This window comes from Lathamus discolor, chromosome 3 (assembly GCF_037157495.1).
Source record: "Lathamus discolor isolate bLatDis1 chromosome 3, bLatDis1.hap1, whole genome shotgun sequence".
In the NCBI taxonomy this organism is placed as follows: domain Eukaryota; kingdom Metazoa; phylum Chordata; class Aves; order Psittaciformes; family Psittacidae; genus Lathamus; species Lathamus discolor.
The window spans coordinates 136633026-136651359 of NC_088886.1; the positions used below are offsets into that span (position 1 = coordinate 136633026).

Below are 18334 nucleotides of genomic sequence, written 5' to 3' on the forward strand. Positions count from 1 at the left end.
TGGGAGGAAGGGTTTGAAACACAGCCAGGTGCAAGGGGAGCCAGACCCTGCAATGCTCCTCAGCAGGGAAGCTGGAGCAGGCACCATGCAAGCATGCTTGTATTGGGTTTGTGTGGCAAGGTTTTGATGGTGTGAGGGCTGCAGGAGTGGCTTCTGTGAGAAGGTGCTGGAAGCATCCTTTGTGTCTGATGGAGCCAATGCCAGCTGGCTGGACCTACCACTGGCCAAGCCCGAGACCATTAGCAATAGTAGTAGCATCTCTGGGATAACACATTTAAGGGGGAAATACTGCATCATGGCAGCCAGAGAGAGGAGTGGGAACATGTGGGAGAAGCAGCCCTGCAGACCCCAAGGTCAGTGCAGAAGCAGAGGAGGGAGGTGTTCCAGGAGCCAGAGCAGAGGTTCTTCTGCAGCCCATGGTGAGGCAGCTGTGCCCCTGCAGCCCATGGAGGTCCGTGGTGGAGCAGATTCCAGCTGCAGCCCAGGTTGAACCCCACGCCAGGGCAGGGGGATGCCCGAAGGAGGCTGTGACCCTGTGGGAAGCCCACGCTGGAGCAGCTCCTGGCAGGACCTGTGGCCCCGTGGAGAGAGGAGACCGTGCTGGAGGAGGTTTGCTGCAGGACTTGTGACCCCATGGGGGACCCACGCTGGAGCAGTCTGTTCCTGAAGGATGCCCCCCATGGAAGGGACCCACACTGGCGCAGTCTGTTCCTGAAGGATGCACCCCATGGAAGGGACCCACGCTGGAGCAGGAATGCTGGAAGGGTCTGTCAGTGTGATTTTCTAGTGTGAGATGTCCCTTCCCATTGCAGGGGGTTGGAACTAGAGGATCTTAACGTCCTTTCCAACCCAATTGCTTCTCTGATTCTATGATGAGCCACTGCCAGCTCTGATGGGGACCCAGCACCAGCCCAGAGAGGTAATAGGAATGGGCTGTGGCTCATCCTGGATTGGGGGGAAATGCCTGGATGCTGCCCAGGGGCCTTGGCTTGAAACTGGCAGCATTTTTTGTTTGAAGTTTTGTAGCTGCTTCGCATCTCTTTGCACGACAGGTCTGGCACGTACCCTGGAATCCTTCCCCGGATCTTCCCATGAAAACTCCTCTCCTACAAGAAAAGCTTCTGCTTCATTTTAACCAAACCCAGAGCCCATCAGACGATCCAGATGGTCTCTCTCTATATCAAACAGTTTGGCCCAAATCCCGGTGGCAGACGGCAGGACCAGGCCTCCCCTGATGTAGGAAAGTTTGGGGTTATTTTTCTCCCTGCTCCTCATCCACATTCAGAGGCACCCTGGGCATTCCCAGGGCAGCTGTTGCTCTCTGGAGCCCACACTATCCCATAGCTGACTTGGGATCACCCAGATGAGCCAGGGCAGAGGTATGGGAGCAGGGTCTCAGCGCACAGCCTGCCCCCATGCTGCTGTCCTGCCCCACTGGGCTCACTCAGCCCTCACTGCGTTGGCAGCCCTGGAAGGGGGTTGCTTGTGCAACCAGAGCAGTGGCAGAGGGCTTGGCTGTGGCCAACAGCCCAGCCCAGTGCGATGCTCCATGGAGCCGGCTGCATGGTACGTGGTGGCAAGAAGTCCCCATGGGAGAGCAGGAGTTGAGGTTCCTGGAGGACAAATTGTGGATGTTGGCCTGAAATGGGGTTTTCAGCTCTTCACTCTTGCTGGAACTGGGACAGGCAATGGTGGCCTCCAGGCAGGCCCCTGCTGGCCACTTGCTTTGCCAAGCCCCCAGCCCTGGCTGTAAGGTGACAGGGTGTTGCTGCAGCTGGACACAGAGATGGAGGGAGCCTGTTTATTCTGCAGATCATTAGAACTTGCCGGAGCAAATGCCTGCAAAGGGAGGAAACAGGATCCCTCGTTCTGCTCCTGCCTTCCTGCCAGCTCCAGAGGTAAAGGGCAGGTTAGGAAGACCCGGCTCTGCTCTGCTGGCCAAGCGGTGATGGGGAGCATGAGAGGGAGGGGGAACACATCACACTCACAGCATCCAGCTTTGTGGAATACCACGCCAGTAAGAAACAACCTTTACACCCCCCAAATTAGCCATGGTCTTTGTCACAGGGCCCCTTTGGGTGCTAATGCCACCAGGGTCCCCGGGAGCCCCAGGGATGGCGGCAGGGCCACCTCTGCTGAAGCTGTGCCAGGGAGCAGTCTGCTCCCGGAGTCCTGGGAAGCAGCTCATCCTCCTCGCTGTCAGGATGGCTGGGTAGCAACGAGGAACAAACCCCTTTCATCCATCTCAGGCACAGCTTCCTCCCGGGACAGGGGCCAGAGGAAGGAGATGTCACAAAAATGCAGACAGATGATGGGAGCCTGCACTGGGGATGGGAAAGCGCTGCTGATCCGGGCCAAGCTGGTGCAGTCCTGTGTGTGCGTGTGAGGTGTCCCTCACCGGAGCAACACCCCATGCAGTCACCTCCCTCTCACCCTGCTTGAGGAGACTGTGGAGCTCCGTAGGCTGAGGGCACTCCTGACGCTGGGACCTGCCACTGTCCCTGCAAGTACCCCTCTGGCTGGGGAAATGAGCATGCAGCGGGGTGTCTGTGCTCACACACCCCCTCCAGCTGCCGGAGCGATGCAGGCTCCCACCTCCCCTCCTTCCATCGGAAGGATGTCCTCCAAGGAGGACATCTGCAGCAATTGCTGCCAGCAGTTGGGGCTCTGCTGGGCATCCTGAAACGCTGTTGTTTTCCTTAAGGACTCGGCTCTTGGAGCCATGGAGTTACAAGTGTTTCAGGTGCCATAATAAAGCAAGTGACCAGCCCTTCTGGTTACACAATCCTGCTTTGCATTTGCAGACCTCAGGGAAGAAAATGGAAGGTAATACAATGAATGCAATGCTCACGTTTCTGAGATGCCAACCGTTTGAAGCCAAGCTCACAAGCTTTCTTGGCTTTCCTTCTTTTTGCACTGAAATAGGCGCATTTTGCCTTTTTCTTCCTGGCAGATTGGCCACAAAGATATTTGGGTTACTTTATTTCTGAAGACATTCCCCAGAGCGGGAAAGGACACAGCTTGTGCACAGCCAGGGCTTTAAGATTCGCTGTCTGTGCAGGGGGCGAAGAGCAGAGTGGAGATGTGCGCTCAAGTTCCCCCTGCGTGCTGGGGTCATGGCCACGGGCTTCCCATGAGCAGACCGAGTACCATCCTGGCCGACAAGTGCCAGCCTGCCGTGCGGTCCCCACACCTCTCCTGGGCTCTGGATGATGGGGAAGGGGCTCTGAACTGCCGGGTGGGAGACAGGCCACGGGTGCCTGGGGCACCCCGGCGGATGCCAAAGCTTTTGGCACCCCAGAGGAGAGGTGGGAATGCTCTGCCTGCCGCCGCACGGTTCCCAGGCTGTTTCTCCGGTCTCTGCAAGTCCCTCTGCCCGCACGCTACCCGCTCCCCTTGCGGCACCCTGCGGCCACCTCACAGGGGGATCGGCTGCCCTAGGGCCAACCGCGCTGTCCTGGGAGGGGGGACACGGAGCCGGAGCCCACCTCGCCGCACGGCCGGGGCGGTGCAGAGCCCCGACGGCTCCGGGGGTGCCGCTGCGCTGCCCGGCCAGCACCGCTCCTACCGCCGGCGGCGGGGGTGCGGGGAGGGGCGGTGGCGGCGGCGGGGGGGCCCGTCGGGGCGGGCAGGGCGGAGGGAGGAGCCAGCGCGGAGGCTGTGCCTGGGCTGCGGGATGGGGCGGCAGTGAGAGCGGGCGGGTGTGCGCCGACGGGGCTCTCGCCCCGCAGCCGAGCTGAGCCGTGCGGAGCCGTGTTGAGCCGCGCCGTGCCCAGCCCCGCTCCGCTCCCCGGTGATGCGCAGCGGCTCCTCCGCCTAACCCGCTGCCCGCTGCCATGGCGGCCCCGGCCCCCGGGGTCCCGGCGGGGGTCCCGGCGGGGCTGCGGGCCGCTGCCTGGCTGCTGGCGTGCGCCGCGCTGTGCCGGGGCCGCGCCGCCGCTTGCCCGCCGCTCTGCGCCTGCAGCGGCACCACGGTGGACTGCCACGGTACGGCCCTGCGCGCCGTGCCCAAGAGCATCCCCCGCGGCACCGAGCGCCTGTGAGTACCGCGGCGCTTTGTCCGGCCCGGCGGAGGCGGGGTGTGCGGGAGACCGGCGGGGCGCTGGGGCCGGGGGCTTGCCTTGGGGGTGCCTGCAAGTGCCCAGCGCGGGGATGCGTGTGTAAGAGCCCGTCGGGAGCGCGTGCAGGAGCCCGTCCGCGGGGTGCATGTGCCGAGAGTCCCTCCGAGGGGTGTGTGTGCAACAGACTGCCCGGAGGGGGTTGTGCAAATGTCCCTGGGGCCATGTGTGAACGCGTGCCCGAAAGCGGCGTGTGTAAGAACGTGGTGGGGTGAGTGCATGTGCGGCGTCCCGGTGGGGGGGGGTGTGTGTGTGTGTATGTAAAAGTGCTTGTCCAGGGGACGGGTGTGTAAGAGCCGGTTGGGTGAGGGTATGAGCATGATCCCCTCCATGAGGTGGGTGCAATAGCCCGTCGAGGTGGGGAGCAGTGTGTGAGTGCAAGAGCCTGCTGGGCAGGATACGTGTGCAGCCCTTCGTGTGTGGGAGGGGTGTGCAAGGGGTCCGGCATGTGCGAAGGCCTGCCTGTGCCAGTGTGTGTGCGAGCATGTGGAGTGGGGTTGGAATTAGAGTTGTGCTCGAGGAGGGCATTTGCACTGGGGCAGCCTGGAATGGGCTGCAGTGTGCGGCTGTATGTCCCGCGGTGGGTGCGTGGCTGTGACTTGTCATGGGGTACACACACTGCCGGAGGGATTTCCTAAGGGTCCCAGCCACCCCAAGCCCTTACCAATGCTGGGCACCCCTTTGTTCCCAGGAAGCCTTCCTGGGAGTGCTGCACATGGTGCTAGGATCAGGCCCCATTCCTCCACGCTCCCCTTGGGATCCCCCCGGTGTGACCAGCCTCCAGCCGTGCGTGCAGCTCACCCAGCCCTGCCTGTTCACTGTGCTGGCACCTCACTGCTCATCAAAGCTGCTGCCCCATTCCCCCTGTGCTGGGGGTGTCCCCGGGTCCCTTGGCTGGACCCCGTAAGGACAGCTTCTCCCACAGTCGTGGTCCAGCCATCTGAGGGGGTCCTGTGGCTCCTACTGGGCTGCCCAAGCAGGGGGATACCCCTTTGATGCTGCACCCTGCTGAGCAGGTCTCCATGCTTGGGGACTGCAGCGGGTCCTGCTCTGGGAAGAGGGGCATGAGCTGAATGTGTCCAAGCTGCTGCTGGTGGCAGGTTTCTGGTGTGTGGGTGCCCCTAGTCCCGGCAGGAGAGCAGGGATGTCCCCAGCCTCTCCCCTCTGCTTGCAGTGGAGCCTGGTGGCATAGTAACCCCCAGCTCCAGCCATGGGGCCAGGCTAGCCTGAAATCCCCCTTGCAGGACAGGGCAGCATTGGGCTGCCTCCTTCTTGGGCAGCAGAGCTGCAGGATGCATCCCGGGACAGCCACACACACAGTGCTGTGCTGCCTCCCGTTACTGTAGTGTGATGTGCCCTTTGCCTGCAGCTGGGGAGAGACCCCGCAGGCAGGGACTGCAGGCAGCCTGGCAGCACCCAGCCTGTCGTGCTGGGAGCTCTGTGGGACACCGCTTCAGTGGAGTTTTTTCTTCTCCCACCATGATTATCCTCATACAAATGATTATCACACAGCCCAGCGACCAGCCTGCTGCAAGCTAGTCCCATAGAGCTGGTTTATGAGCTTCAAGAGAGGATGTCCCTTTCTCCTGTGCCCAGGGCAGGAGGAAGGTTTGTACATAGCCTGCACCAGTCCTTTCTGCCACCCGGGGAGCTCGGTGGGCTCTGCAGCATCGCCTTTCCATGCCCCATGGGGGAGCATGGGCAGTGAGCTCCATCCTCTGCCCACCGGGCTGGTGCTCAGCACCGCTCAGACAAGATGATGCTGGAGTAGGCTGATGGAGGAGGACACTCTTGGGTGGGCACCTTGCTCCTGCCCTAGAGGGCATTTCTCCCCTTCTGGCAGTGGGTCCTGCTTGCCGTCTCCTGTTCTGCCCCCACTGACCTGGCCCTCCATGTCCGTCGCCGCTCGGAGACGTGGGGTTTTCTGTATTCATGCAGCTGCCGATGCCGGATCTGCTGGCTGGGTTGGGCCAGACGTGCTGCTCTCTCGTGGGTGTTGTCTGCTGGATAACTACTTCCCGCTGTGCTGCACACCCTTGCAGGTGCTTGAGGGTGTCTGTGCAGAGCAGGTCTATCTCCAAGCTGTGAATTCCTGCTGTAACAGCTCGTAAGCGAGTTCACATTCCCTGTAAAGAGGCTGCAACCTCGCAGGCTCCAGCTTCTCGCCGCTTGATGGAGCAGGGTCAGCTAGCAACCACAGGGGAGCCTGCAGCAGGCTCTGTGCTCCAGACTCGCTGTCCCCAGGGACTGGCTTGCTTTGGGAAGCCAGAAACCTCTCGGTGGTGCTCTCCGCTACCTGCCTCTTTTCCCAAGCCCTGGGATGTGCAGTGTGAGCAACACCGACCTCACCATGTGCCGGTGAGCAGTGCTGTCTTTGCTGTCACCTCTCCTGCCTGTTGCATGCCAGCAGCCTTGTGGGGCAGCCAGCATGGTGTTTGGAGGCTCCAGGCTTTCTCCAGCCTATCTGAGCCCCATGGCAGCATGGGTTGAACCCCTGGTCAGGGCACTGCTGCCGCCTCAGCCACACGTGCTGGCACTGCCAAAGTCACCATGGGGACTCAGCAGCATCCTGTGACACGAGGTCTGAGCTCCATCACTTTTGAAACACACCCTTTTCCTCTGAAGAAGAGGGAATTTTTTGCCTTGCAGAGTCACTGCAACTTTGGAGAATCATGGGCTGGGGAGAAAATGTCTTTTCTTCTGCTTGAAGGTTTCCCCTGTGATGCCTCCCCAGTGCCATGCTGTTGGTGGGGAGAGACGTGGCTGGAGACGTGTCTAGGATGGAGCATGGCTGGTGGCTGCATGGGGGGACACTGGACCCTCTTTCCTTGCACCGGGGCACAGCACATTGCTCTCTAAGTGCCTTCTAATCTGCAACCCCACCTCTGCCTGGATCAGGCACCGAGCGGAGAGGCTTATGCTGCAGCCAGGCAGGAAGCAGCAAAATCTCTGGGCGCTTTGCAGGGCTGCCTGTGCTCCTGCCTACGCCACTGGCAAGCACGATAGAGCAGGTCCTGGAGGCATCGCAGGCAGGACGGGATGATAATCCTCCAGCACTACAGTGCTATCTGCTCCCTGGAGCCCCTTTGGTCTCAGCCGCCGGAGGAGAGCTGTGGGAGAAGGACACGGTTCCGTTCCCTGTTTGCTTGCTTTTCTGTCGTTCTTTCTTTGAAAGCGCCTCTGAAGAGCAGACTGCCCTGTCAGGGGTTCCTCTCCCCCTACCAGCAGGATCAGTGCATATTTGCCACTGCCAAACGGCTGCTTCCAGCCCAGGTCTTAGCTCATGGGGGATGAATAGAGCCTGATGGTGTTGCACTTGCTCCTGCTTTTGAAGTTTTCAGCTGACAGCTGAGAATTGCCCCACTCACCCCTTTTGTCCCCTCGCTGGTGGGTTGAACACCCCCCATCTCACTGTTGGCTGTGCCCCTCTCCCCCATGTGGGGGGCAGTGGAGCTGGGTTTTGGGGGTCCCCACCACCGTATCCCCCTTTGCTCTCTCTTCCTCTCCCAAGGTCTCTGGCCTCAGCACTGCATGGGGCTCCCATTTGCCTTGTTCCACCAACTTGGGGTTTGCTTGTGCTGAGAAGGGCCCTGTCCAGACTGCAGCCAGCTCTGCCAGCTAACCGCAGTCTCTGCCATCTGCATTGGCACAGAGAAGGGGTGCTGAGCTCCAGCCTTTGAGCAGAGGAGTGTGATACTGCGGCAGCCGCACTTCGAAGCATGCTTGCGTGCTGCCCAACCATCCCCTGCCAAAGCGAGCTCCTGGTCAGACTGTATTTAATTCATGCACCCCCATCTCCCTCCAGCCGGCTAACCACAGTGTCTTGCAGCAGCAAGGAGGGTGCATCGCAGCAGCACTCGTGTGTTCGACACCAGTTGTTGGGCTGTGTCTCCTTGGGGACTTCCGGGAATGTTAATTCTTAGGAAGCACCTCGAAGGGGGTCAACCTCTCCCTTTCCTGGGTGCCTGGACAAGTTTCTGGTGTTGCAGATGAGGAAGCTGGTTGCAGAGGCAGCGAGGGAGAGCACGGGCTCTGCAGAGCTCTGAGGCAGGACGCAGGATGCTGGACCAGTGTCCATCCAGGGTAGCACCTGGCTTGTCCTGCTGACCTCGGCTCTCAGGAGAGCCACTGCAGGGCATAGGCAGGATGCGGGCTGGATGGGAAAGGCAGCCCGCTCACAGCCCACTGCAGGGGCTTCCTTGGGAGCCTTCCTGGACAGAGGAAATTTGCAATTCGATTCCAATTTCTCCCTTCAGCTACGTCCAAGGCAGATGCTGTCTATATATCACCATGGTAACGCTGCGTTCTTGCTCTCCATGGAATTGCGTGCTGGAAAAATATTAGTTTAAAAAACTATGTCGTGTTTGTATTGACTGGAGCCGAGGCTGATAACGGAGGATCTATTGTCCCCTGGTTGGGAAAAGTCACCAGTAACAGGCAATAAAGCCAGTTGGATTGGCCTCTGGTGACCACTTCTCACCCCGCGCAGCAATTGCTTTCCTATAAACCCTTCCCTGGCTCTGTTTTATTGCGTCCTTTAAAATAGATATTTTTGCCTTAAACGTGCTGCCACTTTGCTCCTCCGGGGTGATGCATCGTGCTGTCGGCAATTCCTCGCTGCTGAGGTGAGAGCGAGGAGGGGGATTTGGTCCTGGCTGTAATTGTGGGTCTCTGCTGTGCACCTTCAAATGCAGTCACTGCTGTGCCCAGAGCCTGCAGCCACAGGGTGAGCTGGACACGGCAGCAGTGGTGCCGGTGCAGGGTAGCACCCTGGTATACACGGGCACAGAAACCATCTAGCTGAATCCTTACAGGATATACATTTGCTTTGAGTTTCATGCTTCCCTACTTCATTGTTTCCTACCAAACCTCCAGCCAGCAGAAGAGAGAAGGCAGCTATAAAATGCAAAGGATGCTCAAGAGACCACCACAAGGAAGCAGAGCCTGCAGCGTGCAGAACAGAAGGGATTCGGGTGCCACCAGCTCCATATGGGCATGGAAAGGGTGTCCAGTGCAGGGAAAGGTTTATGAGCCCGTGACCCCACATTGAGAGGGGCTTCTCCTTCATCCTTAGTCCAGTTTGCTCTCCTGGGTGGGTGATATGAGCTCTGGAGCAGGACATGTGCATGTGTGCATGCATAGGAGGGTGAGGTGGGCAACCAAGGAGCCTGTCTTTGTCTCGCATCTGAGTCCTTCATGGTTCCCTGCCCGCTCCTGAGGTACTTAGTGCTGTGGATGCATCCTCTTTATCTTTATTGCTACCAAAATAACCTTTCATAAAACCTGACAGGCAAGGAGAGATTTTTGTGCATGTTTAGTGGAAGGCAATAAAAACCAGTTGTGCATTAGCAAATGGCTCCGTCCCAGGGGATGTCAGACCCAGATCCCTGGCAGGCTTCCAGTGTGAGCAGCTCCAAGGCTGGCCCCCGTCCCCACACAGGGGACAGCCAGGGAGGGCTGCAGTGGTGGGAGCAGTGAGCAGAGGTTTTGCTGCTGTACAGCACAGGCTCCAGTCAGCAATGTGGACAGCGAGAGGTGATGCTTTGCAGCCTGGTCACTAGGGTGGTGGCACTGCTGGAAGCAGGAAGGGAATGAGGCGGGATGAAGGGACCTCTCTATGGTGACTAGTGCAGGGTCTGTCCCCTCGGGACCATCTCAGGCTTTCCTGCCACATAGGAGCTCTGAAGCTCTGCTGAGTATCTGCTTTCCTGGCATGCATTTTGGATGCACTTGCTGCTCAAAATAGCAGAGCGAGTGTCCTATGGGGGAGAGAGGCTGCTAGGAGGAGGAAGATCAGAAAAAAGGGAAGATTAATTTTTCAAGCGATGGAGCCAAGGAGCAGCTCTGGGCACCAAGAGTGGGAGAAATGCAAGTTCCTGGCCCTGGATAATTCTCAGCAGGAAGAAGCCTCAGCTCCAAAACGGGATGCTCCAGTGGTCTGCGGTTGAGCAGGCACCTGTAACCAAGCAGTTTGGGTGCACTTGTCCTCCTATCCCTGCTCTGAGCTCCTCCAGGAGGGATGAGCAGAGGGAGTTTGCTGAGCAAGTGCAGGTGAATTGGAGCTCGATCTGCTCAGTGGCAGGGTGAAGGCACTGGGAAGCAGAGGAGCCACGGGAGCAGAAATACTTCTCACCAGGCTACCCAGCACAGCACAAAATGCCAAATTTGGGGGGTATCAGGCAAATCTGTTCCTTTGTCTGAGCCTCAGTTTCCCCGTTTGTGAAACAGAACCAAGTGCTGCCTTTCCTCAGTCACACCGCAGCTCAGGGAGGGTATTGTTTTTAACCTGAAGGTGACACCCCACGGTGCTGTGTGCGTGTAAAGCATTCCTTGACTGTGAGTGGCTGATGACTGTGGTATGAAAACCCCAGAGAGACGTTAGGAAGAGCAGAAAGCCTTCCGGACCCACACCGTCAATGCTGCACTTCGTGGGTTCCCCTTGGCTAAGAGCAGTTATTCTGAGATAAGCCCAAACAGCTGCTCTTGGAGCTCTCCCCTTTTGGGCACATCACCCTGCAGGCATTCAGTAGGGGTTGCTGGCAAGGTGTTCACTCTGGGGTGCAAGGCACACTTAAAGGGACTTTGATGAATCTTGTGAGCACCTTTGCTCTTCCTTGAGGGGTCTGATCCGGGCAGGGATGGGAAGGAAAAGGAGGGGAAGCTGCTGAGCACCTTGTGCAGCAGTGTCAGCCCAGTGTGGGTACTCAGTGACCTTCCCTGAGCAGCAGCACCCCTGTACCCCCCTTGGAGGGGATGGGATTAGCACCCAGCTGTGCCCCCAGGGGCTGCAGGGGTGCAGTGAGCATCCTCAGTGCTGGTACTGGAGGGGACCAGCTCTCCTGGGGAGGGGCAGAGCTCTGCCCTGCCTTTCACTGCTCGGGCAGCTCTGTGAGCCCGTGCTGGGGCTCGGTTACATTCAAGCAGCCGTGTGGAATCTTGAGAGGACTTGAAAAATGCAGTAAAAGCATAGGATGAAAGGTTGCAGCTGTTCTGTCCCCCAGTGCTGAGCACAGGGGTCAGGCCGGGCTCCGAGCCTGGTCCATGTTCCCATTAGCAGTCTGTGTGATGGGGCACGAGCTGCTCGTGACATTTGCAGATGCAAGCCAGGCTGGGAGAGATGCAAAAGGGCTGGGGGACAGCTGCGATTTTGAATTGGGTTTGGCAAAGAGGGGGAATGGGTTGACAAAAAGGATGCTATTGCCTGGGAACTCAAGGGAGGTCTTTGGTAGGAGGGGATCACCAACAACACACATGTGAGATGGGAGCACAAATTGAGGAGGTCCTGCCCCTGAGAAGCCCCTCAGAAGAGTTCTGCCCTGGGAGATGGGGCTTGCTGGGGGGAACAGGGATGGGAGAGGGACCCATGTGGGCAAGGGAGCAGCGTGGTCTATGCAACATGGAGTCTTGGGCAGGCAGGGATGGGGTTTATTTGCAGCAAGAGGGGTTCAGGTCAGAGTTCTAGAAATGGTCTTGAGGCAGGAGCAGTGACATGCTGGAATAGGGCACGGGAAGCATCAGGCCCTGGCCCTGAAGGAGCCATGTATGCATCTGTCAGGATTGATGGAGGGCTGCAGAGATACTGCTGTGGGGTGTGTGACCTTGCAGCCTTCATTTCTCCGCTTCCCTGATCATTATCTGGCACTGCCGGCTCCAGCTGGGGTCAGGGCTCTGGGATGAGAGCTACAGAGCCACTGGGAGGGGAGCTGTGCCCCTAGGGGCCCCTGCTCTGAGCCAAGGGCAGGAGCAGCAGAGCAATGGGGACCATGGAGGGAGGGACACATCACATCAACGGTGCAACTGCCAGCCTCAGCAGGGACCAGGTCTGTGGCGGTCCTTGGCATGGGGTCTGCAGGAGCATGGCTGGCTGCAGGCATTGCGGGCACAGACCTCCTCTTCACCCCTGCAGTCACCACACTCTGTGCTGGTGGGGCTGGGACAAGTGGACATTTCTCCGCGTGGGGGTACAAATGCAGGGTTTCATCCTGAAGACTTTCACTCTGCCTTCTTAAAAGTGGGCCTCTGGGGAGCACAGCAGTTGGGATTTCTGCCTCAATGAGAGAGCTGAGCTGAGCTGAGCACAAGGACAGGAGTCACGTGTGTGCAGATAGCTGATGCTTTTGCAACAGAGTGTGGATAGTGGGATTGCGCTGTCTGCTCCTTCCCCTTCCTGCTCCTGATAAATCAGTGCCCAGGGAAACACCGCTCATGTTGGCTGTATTTAATAAATTACCTCTCAGCATTTGCACTCTCTGAGGTTGTTACTGAATTAGCGTAGCTCCAAACCCTGCAAAGGGAAAAGGCGCATCAGGCCGCCCCTCGGGAATGGAATAAGCCATTCAAAGCTAGAAACCAAATATAAACCCAGACTATGCAAATCCAGTCTAACGAACTCCGCTGCAGCACAGACATCCCATCTGGGAGTGGGATGATTCACAAGCAACGTAGCAAAGGGACTGCTTGTTTTAATGACTTTCCTCTTCCCAGGAAGAAGTGGGAGGGGGGGTGAAAAACCTGAAAACTTGAAGGCTGCAAATGAAAATCCCCTGCCTCTCCAGCACAGGGTAAGATTTGGATGAACATGAGGATGCTTTCTGGTCTTAAATCCTATGGATTAACGGCGAAAGAGCATCCCCTGCATCTCTGCTTTCAAATCACAGTCCAGAAACGCAACCAATCTGCCAGGCAGCTCCCCAGACACATCAGTCGTTATCAAAGCTCTGCTGTGTGGGGCAGGGCAGGGTGTTTCGCTTCACTAGGAAAGGGCACAGAGGAAGCGAGTGAGCAGCTGAGCAATGGGGGTCTGGCTTTCTGGGCACAGCAGACTGTAATTTATCACCATGAGGAACTGAGGGGGTTTAGAGGGGAAAAAATGGCATGAAGTTAAATAACAGTGTTGCCTCGGCATCTTTACAAATAAGCTTTACCTGCTGTTCATTCCCATCTTGGTTGCAAAGGCCATCATTTACCCAAACAAAGGCAAGGGGGGATGCTGAGAGCGGTTGTCAGGGAGCATGCAGGGCTGGTTCCCCAGCGAGCAGGGCTGTGAAGGGGCCCTGGGACACTGCCCTGCTCAGGGACAGCTGTCAGCCCCAGAGCTGGAGCACCATGAGCATGTGTCAGGGAGCATGCAGGGAGCAGAGGCTGCGGTGGGTTCTCATGTCCCTTTTCAGCACATTCTGCTTGTGCCTCCTTGTGCTGGGAAGGCTTTGGGTTCAGGCTGCTTTATCCCGGAAGGTGCCTGGGAGACGTGTAGGGACTGTCTGTGTCCAGTCCATGGCTCCCAGGCGTTTCTGCAGATCTCCACGCTGCTCTGCCTGTGCTCTGCCTCTGGCCGAAGCTCTGGGATGCTGGTGCTCCAAGCACCCCAGGGGTGTTCGAGCTCGCCTTGGGCTTTGCAGGCTGAAGCGTAAACCTTGGCTTTCATATGGAGCAGTTTTTAAATCAAGCCTCTCTGCTGCCTGCAGTATCGGAGATTTCCCAACTCCTGATTTTCACTTCCACGTTGCAGGCAAACTGATGTTAGATACGTCTAAAAGAAGGTGACCTGGGAGTCCTGCCGGGGACCTTCCCTCTCCAGGAGCTCTCAGATGGGTGCCATTATCTCCAGCATGGCCCTAGGGAGCTTCCAGGCAATTTGCTTTGGCAGGGACCCCTTAGGACATTTGGAGAAAACCACTCCTGAAGCTGGGGTTTCTCCCTGCCCTTAGCCGACCCCAGGGCTGTGGTCCACCAGGACACATCTGTATGTACCAAGCCACCCCTCCTGCGGTGACAGATGTCCCTACAACGCCCCAGTGCCTCGTGCCTGGAACTTACAGCCTGGTTGTGGGTTTTGCTCTCCAGGAGAGGGGCAGGACTGAGCTCCATGGGGTGCAGCCTCGCGGGATGGAGCCCCTGCTCTGAGAGCCAGATGTGCATGCTGTGCGCTGGCCGTATGCGAGCTGGGCGAGTTGTGGGGCTGCAGAGCCCGAGTGTGGGTTTCAGTTTAATCGGCGGGGCTGGGGAACCTCTATTCATTCCCCGCTTGCATTCATCTGTGTCCTAGTAACGTGCTCTCCCAACCTCCTTCCCAACACAGGCGCACACGGCTGGATAATGGCAGGAGCCCGGCAATCTCAGGCGCTGAATAGCGGTGTAATTACGAGGCTATAATGGCGAGCTGGAACTCATTAGCCATTATCAGCCATTTCAGCAGGACAATGGCAGCACCCTGGGGTGCGCGGCTGCGCTGGCTGTACCCGGCACGCTGCTCAGTGGCTCTGAGGCCAGCCCGATGCTGACCCTGACCCCTTGCTTGGCCGCAGAGCCCGGTGGAGGCAGACCGGCTCTGGATGGGAACGATGGACTTTGTATTCAGCCCCTCGTGTGAGTGGGGCATTCCTGCCCCCCGGACCCGCTGGGAGGTTAAAGAACCGTGGGTGCTGGGGTCCTGCCCAGGCACCACAGTCTGCCCTGGGCTAACACTGCCTGCCTCTCCCTTTCCCTGCCTCCAGCAGCTTGTTCCTCCCTCGACTGCCTCCTCCTCCTCCTCTTTTTAGTTTATTTGGTTTCCTCTTTATTTCTGTGTCTGCATTCAGTGCAGTCTGCAGCGTGGGAGCCCTCCCCAGGCTGTGCGTTCGTGTGGGCATCCTCCACCCCCAGCACATACTGTGGGCAGATCAGCCTCATGGCAAGCAGCAAACACTGCCGAGGAGGATGGCTCCCTCCTGCTGTAGGGTGCTGCACAGGAACTGCAAGTCTGCAGACTGTGGGTCCCAGGGCTCAGTCCCGCTGTCCATACAGTGCTCACAGCCCAAATGCAGAAAGGCACTGCAGAGCCGAGACTGCAAGGTGCAAATCTCTGCAGCTCCCCACTCAATGTATTTTAAAGCAGGATAATCCAGGCAGGGGCATGTTTGAGACTGTGATGTGGAGAGACGGGGAGGTGCAGCCTGCAGGCTGGGAGCAGAGCCCCTGCCACATGTGGGTCCAGCAGTGGGGCACTCCTTGCCATGGGTGGGTGTAGGCACCCCAGGTGCTGCTCTTTCCCCTTATTTTCACCAGTGAGGTGAGCAAGGCAGGGCAGCATCTCTCTTGTGGTTGGAGTACCTGTCCCTGTGCTAACCCACGGCTTTTGCGTGAAAGAGATGCCAGGAGGAACAGCTTGTGCTGTGCAAGTGTCTCTTGGAAGGTGAAACTGGAAGTGTGGCTTATTCTCCAGGCAGGTGTGAGACGGCTGCACACTGAACCGGGCACAAGTGTGGGTGACTTGCAGCTGGGTGTTTGCAGGGATCCTGCTTTCCTGTGGGACAGTGGTTTGCTTTCTTATTACCCCTGCCCCCTCTGAGCCACTCTGCATTTTGGATGGCCCTAATGGGTGTTTGCTGCATGTCCAGAGCGCAGTGATGTGCATCCAGCCAGGCGGCTGCTGGTGTCGCTGGGCTGCTTATTGCATTGCGAAGAGTTCTGGGGCTTCTGTCCCAAGGGAGGCGTTGAGCACGGGGACAGGGAGATGGGGGATCTGGGCAGCCCCTGCGCCTTGCTGCTTTGTGGTCCATGAAAGGTGCCGGCTGACACACTTCTGGCCAGCCAGACTTCTGTGTGCCCAGTAAGAATGAGGGTCCTCTCCAGAGGCAGGAGCCAGCCATGCCGTCCTGGTGAGGGGCACAGAAATGCAGCAGTTGCTGTTGTTTGTCCCTGCCTGCCCTTTCTGCGGGACAGGCTCTTACTGGGGAGCCCCAGTGCCTGGACACCTCCTGAGCTCTTCCTTGCTGATCTCTGCCTCTTCTCTCCACAGGGAGCTCAATGGCAACAACATCACACGGATCAACAAGAACGACTTTGCTGGGCTGAAGCAGCTCCGCGTCCTGTGAGTTCCTGGCAAGGGGATGTCTGCTGTGACCCTGGTGGGGACCGTGCTCAGCTTGTGGCCTCTCCTGGGGCTGGTAGAGATGATGCTGAGCCCTTTGCTGGGCATTTGCCAGCAGGGCTGGAAGGCATCCGCATTGGGCTGAGCATGGTGGGCTTCCGGACAGGAGGGAGTGGGGAGAGGGGGGCTGGGTTGTGTTGAGGAGAAGGTGGGAGCGAGGCGGCCCTCGTGCAGAGGAGCACTGGGGACACCGCCGGTGAGATGGAGTTGCTGAGGTTCGCCTTCTGGAAAGCTGACCCCTTCTCTCCACAGGCAGCTGATGGAAAACCAGATCAGCACAGTGGAGCGTGGGGCATTCGATGACATGAAGGAGCTGGAGCGGCTGTGAGTGCAGGGCATGGGGGCGGGTTGGTGAGGGGCCACCAGACTTAGTTGCAGAGAGCATCCTTTCCTTAAGCCATAAAGTATCGGTGCTGTCTGACTTCAAACAGCTCCTCTGCTGCGTAACAGTGGAATTTCAGTGTGGGAAGCAAACCTATTTCTGTGGATCTTAAAAGTCCTTTCTGATGTTTTTGAGGTGAGGGGCAGGTTAAACACAAATCACTCTCACTGTTACCAGCTGTGTCCTGTGTGTTACTGAGGGAGCCATAAGTTCCAGTCCAGTACTCAGTAAAACAGCTCAGCAGTTTAAAAACCCTGGGCAAATATGAGGAGCTGAGCGAGCAGCAGGTTAACAACGCAGTTAAGCAGCAATCAGCAGTTAACAGCTTGGAGTCCTGTCTGCATGTAATTACAACATTGTGAGGAAGTCTATTAATGCCCCATTGTTTGCCCCAGTGCAGTGAGCAGGACAGGGGTGTCCTTGCCAGGTGGGATGCTCTGCACTAACGGTCCCTCTGGCTGAGCCAAAGGTCCCAGCTGTGCCCAGAGCTGCTGGCTGGGTTGCAGGCAGGGTGACTGCCTTGCCCCCAGGACCCTGACCCCTTCCTCCTTCCCCGCAGACGGCTGAACCGCAACCAGCTGCACACCCTGCCTGAGCTCCTCTTCCAGAACAACCAGGCACTGTCACGGCTGTGAGTACCTCCTGTGCCAGTGGGGCTCTCCTGCGGGCTTGCTTGAGGTTTGGAGGGGCACTGACATCCCTGCTTCCAGGGATGGTGGCTATTGGTGTCTTGTCCCAGTGGGCGCCTGGTGTGTGGCAGGGGAATGCATCCTGTTTCTGAGCAACATGCAGCATGGTAGGGCATCGGCTTTGCCTTGCGGAAGACCTGAGACGGGTGCAGTTACAGGCAGTGTTGAACATCTTTGCAGTGGTAGGGATGTGGAAGATGGTGGGGACAGTTTGGGCTGGGGCGGGCATCACCAAGCTGGGCTGTGCCTGCACAGTGCCGGTTGCAGAGGTGCTGGGAGCCCTGCAGCCTCCTCTCTCTGTGCAGATCAGAGGCTCTGGAGCGGGGTGCCCTTACATCCTAGATCGGGTTTTCATGAAGGGAGGGTGAAGGAGGATGTCCCCAAGGGGTCGCATCCTGCCCAGAAACCTCCACAGGGCACAGAGAGCCCCAAAGCCCTGCTCAAGAGCTGCCTTTCTGCTGGTGTCTGGGGCAGCCTGGGGAAGGAGGGGGAAGCCCTGCCCAAGGCTGATCCAGCCTCTCATGTCTGCTACTCCCTCCCTGCCTGTCCCCATCACTGCCTGTCCCTCTGCACCCATAAAAACACGCCCAGGGACTGTCTTTTGTTGTGCAAGCAGCAGCTCTGCAGACCCCTCTGCTCCCCCTCCCTCCATGAAGCAGCAGGCTGCCTGGGGAGGGCTGCGGGGGTTTTGATAAATACTCTTTTCCGTGTTGGCTTTCCCTTTCCCGGGGCTGCTTCACGTGGGCAGCAGTGCCATTGGCAGTGCCAGCATTGTTCAAACTGCAGGAACTCCTCCTAACAAAGCATTTACTGACTCTCAGCTATGTCAGGCACCATGCACGGTGGGAAGGGGGCCGTGAGTAAGAAAGGTGCATTGAAACGGCTGAGAGAACTGGGGCTGTTTAGTCTGAAGAAAAGAAGGGTCATGGGGACCTTATCACTCTCTACAGCTACCTGAAAGGAGGTTGTAGTGAGGTGGGGTTGGTCTCTTCTGCCATGTAACAAGTGATAGAACAAGAGGTAAGAGCCTCAAGCTGCCTCAGGGGAGGTTAGGTTGGATGTTAGGAACAATTTCTTCACCAAAAGAGTGATCAGGCACTGGCACAGGCTGCCCAGGGCAGTGGTGGAATCACCATCCCTGGAAGTGTTCAAAACCCATGTACAAGAGGCCCTTAGTGACGTGGTTTAGTGATAGACTTGGCAGTGCTGGGATAATGGTTGGACTTTATGGTCTTAA

General features: G+C 58.0%; 1 protein-coding gene across 1 annotated transcript in view; it reads left to right on the forward strand.

The window, feature by feature from the left end:
* The first annotated feature begins 3836 nt into the window (after positions 1 to 3836).
* SLIT1 (slit guidance ligand 1) overlaps positions 3837 to 18334 on the forward strand; it is a 61184-nt gene continuing 46686 nt past the window's right edge. The window contains exons 1-4 of the mRNA XM_065672076.1: positions 3837 to 4039; positions 15895 to 15966; positions 16279 to 16350; positions 16968 to 17039. Coding sequence (XP_065528148.1) covers positions 3837 to 4039; positions 15895 to 15966; positions 16279 to 16350; positions 16968 to 17039 — 419 coding nt within the window. The remainder of the gene's footprint in view (positions 4040 to 15894; positions 15967 to 16278; positions 16351 to 16967; positions 17040 to 18334) is intronic.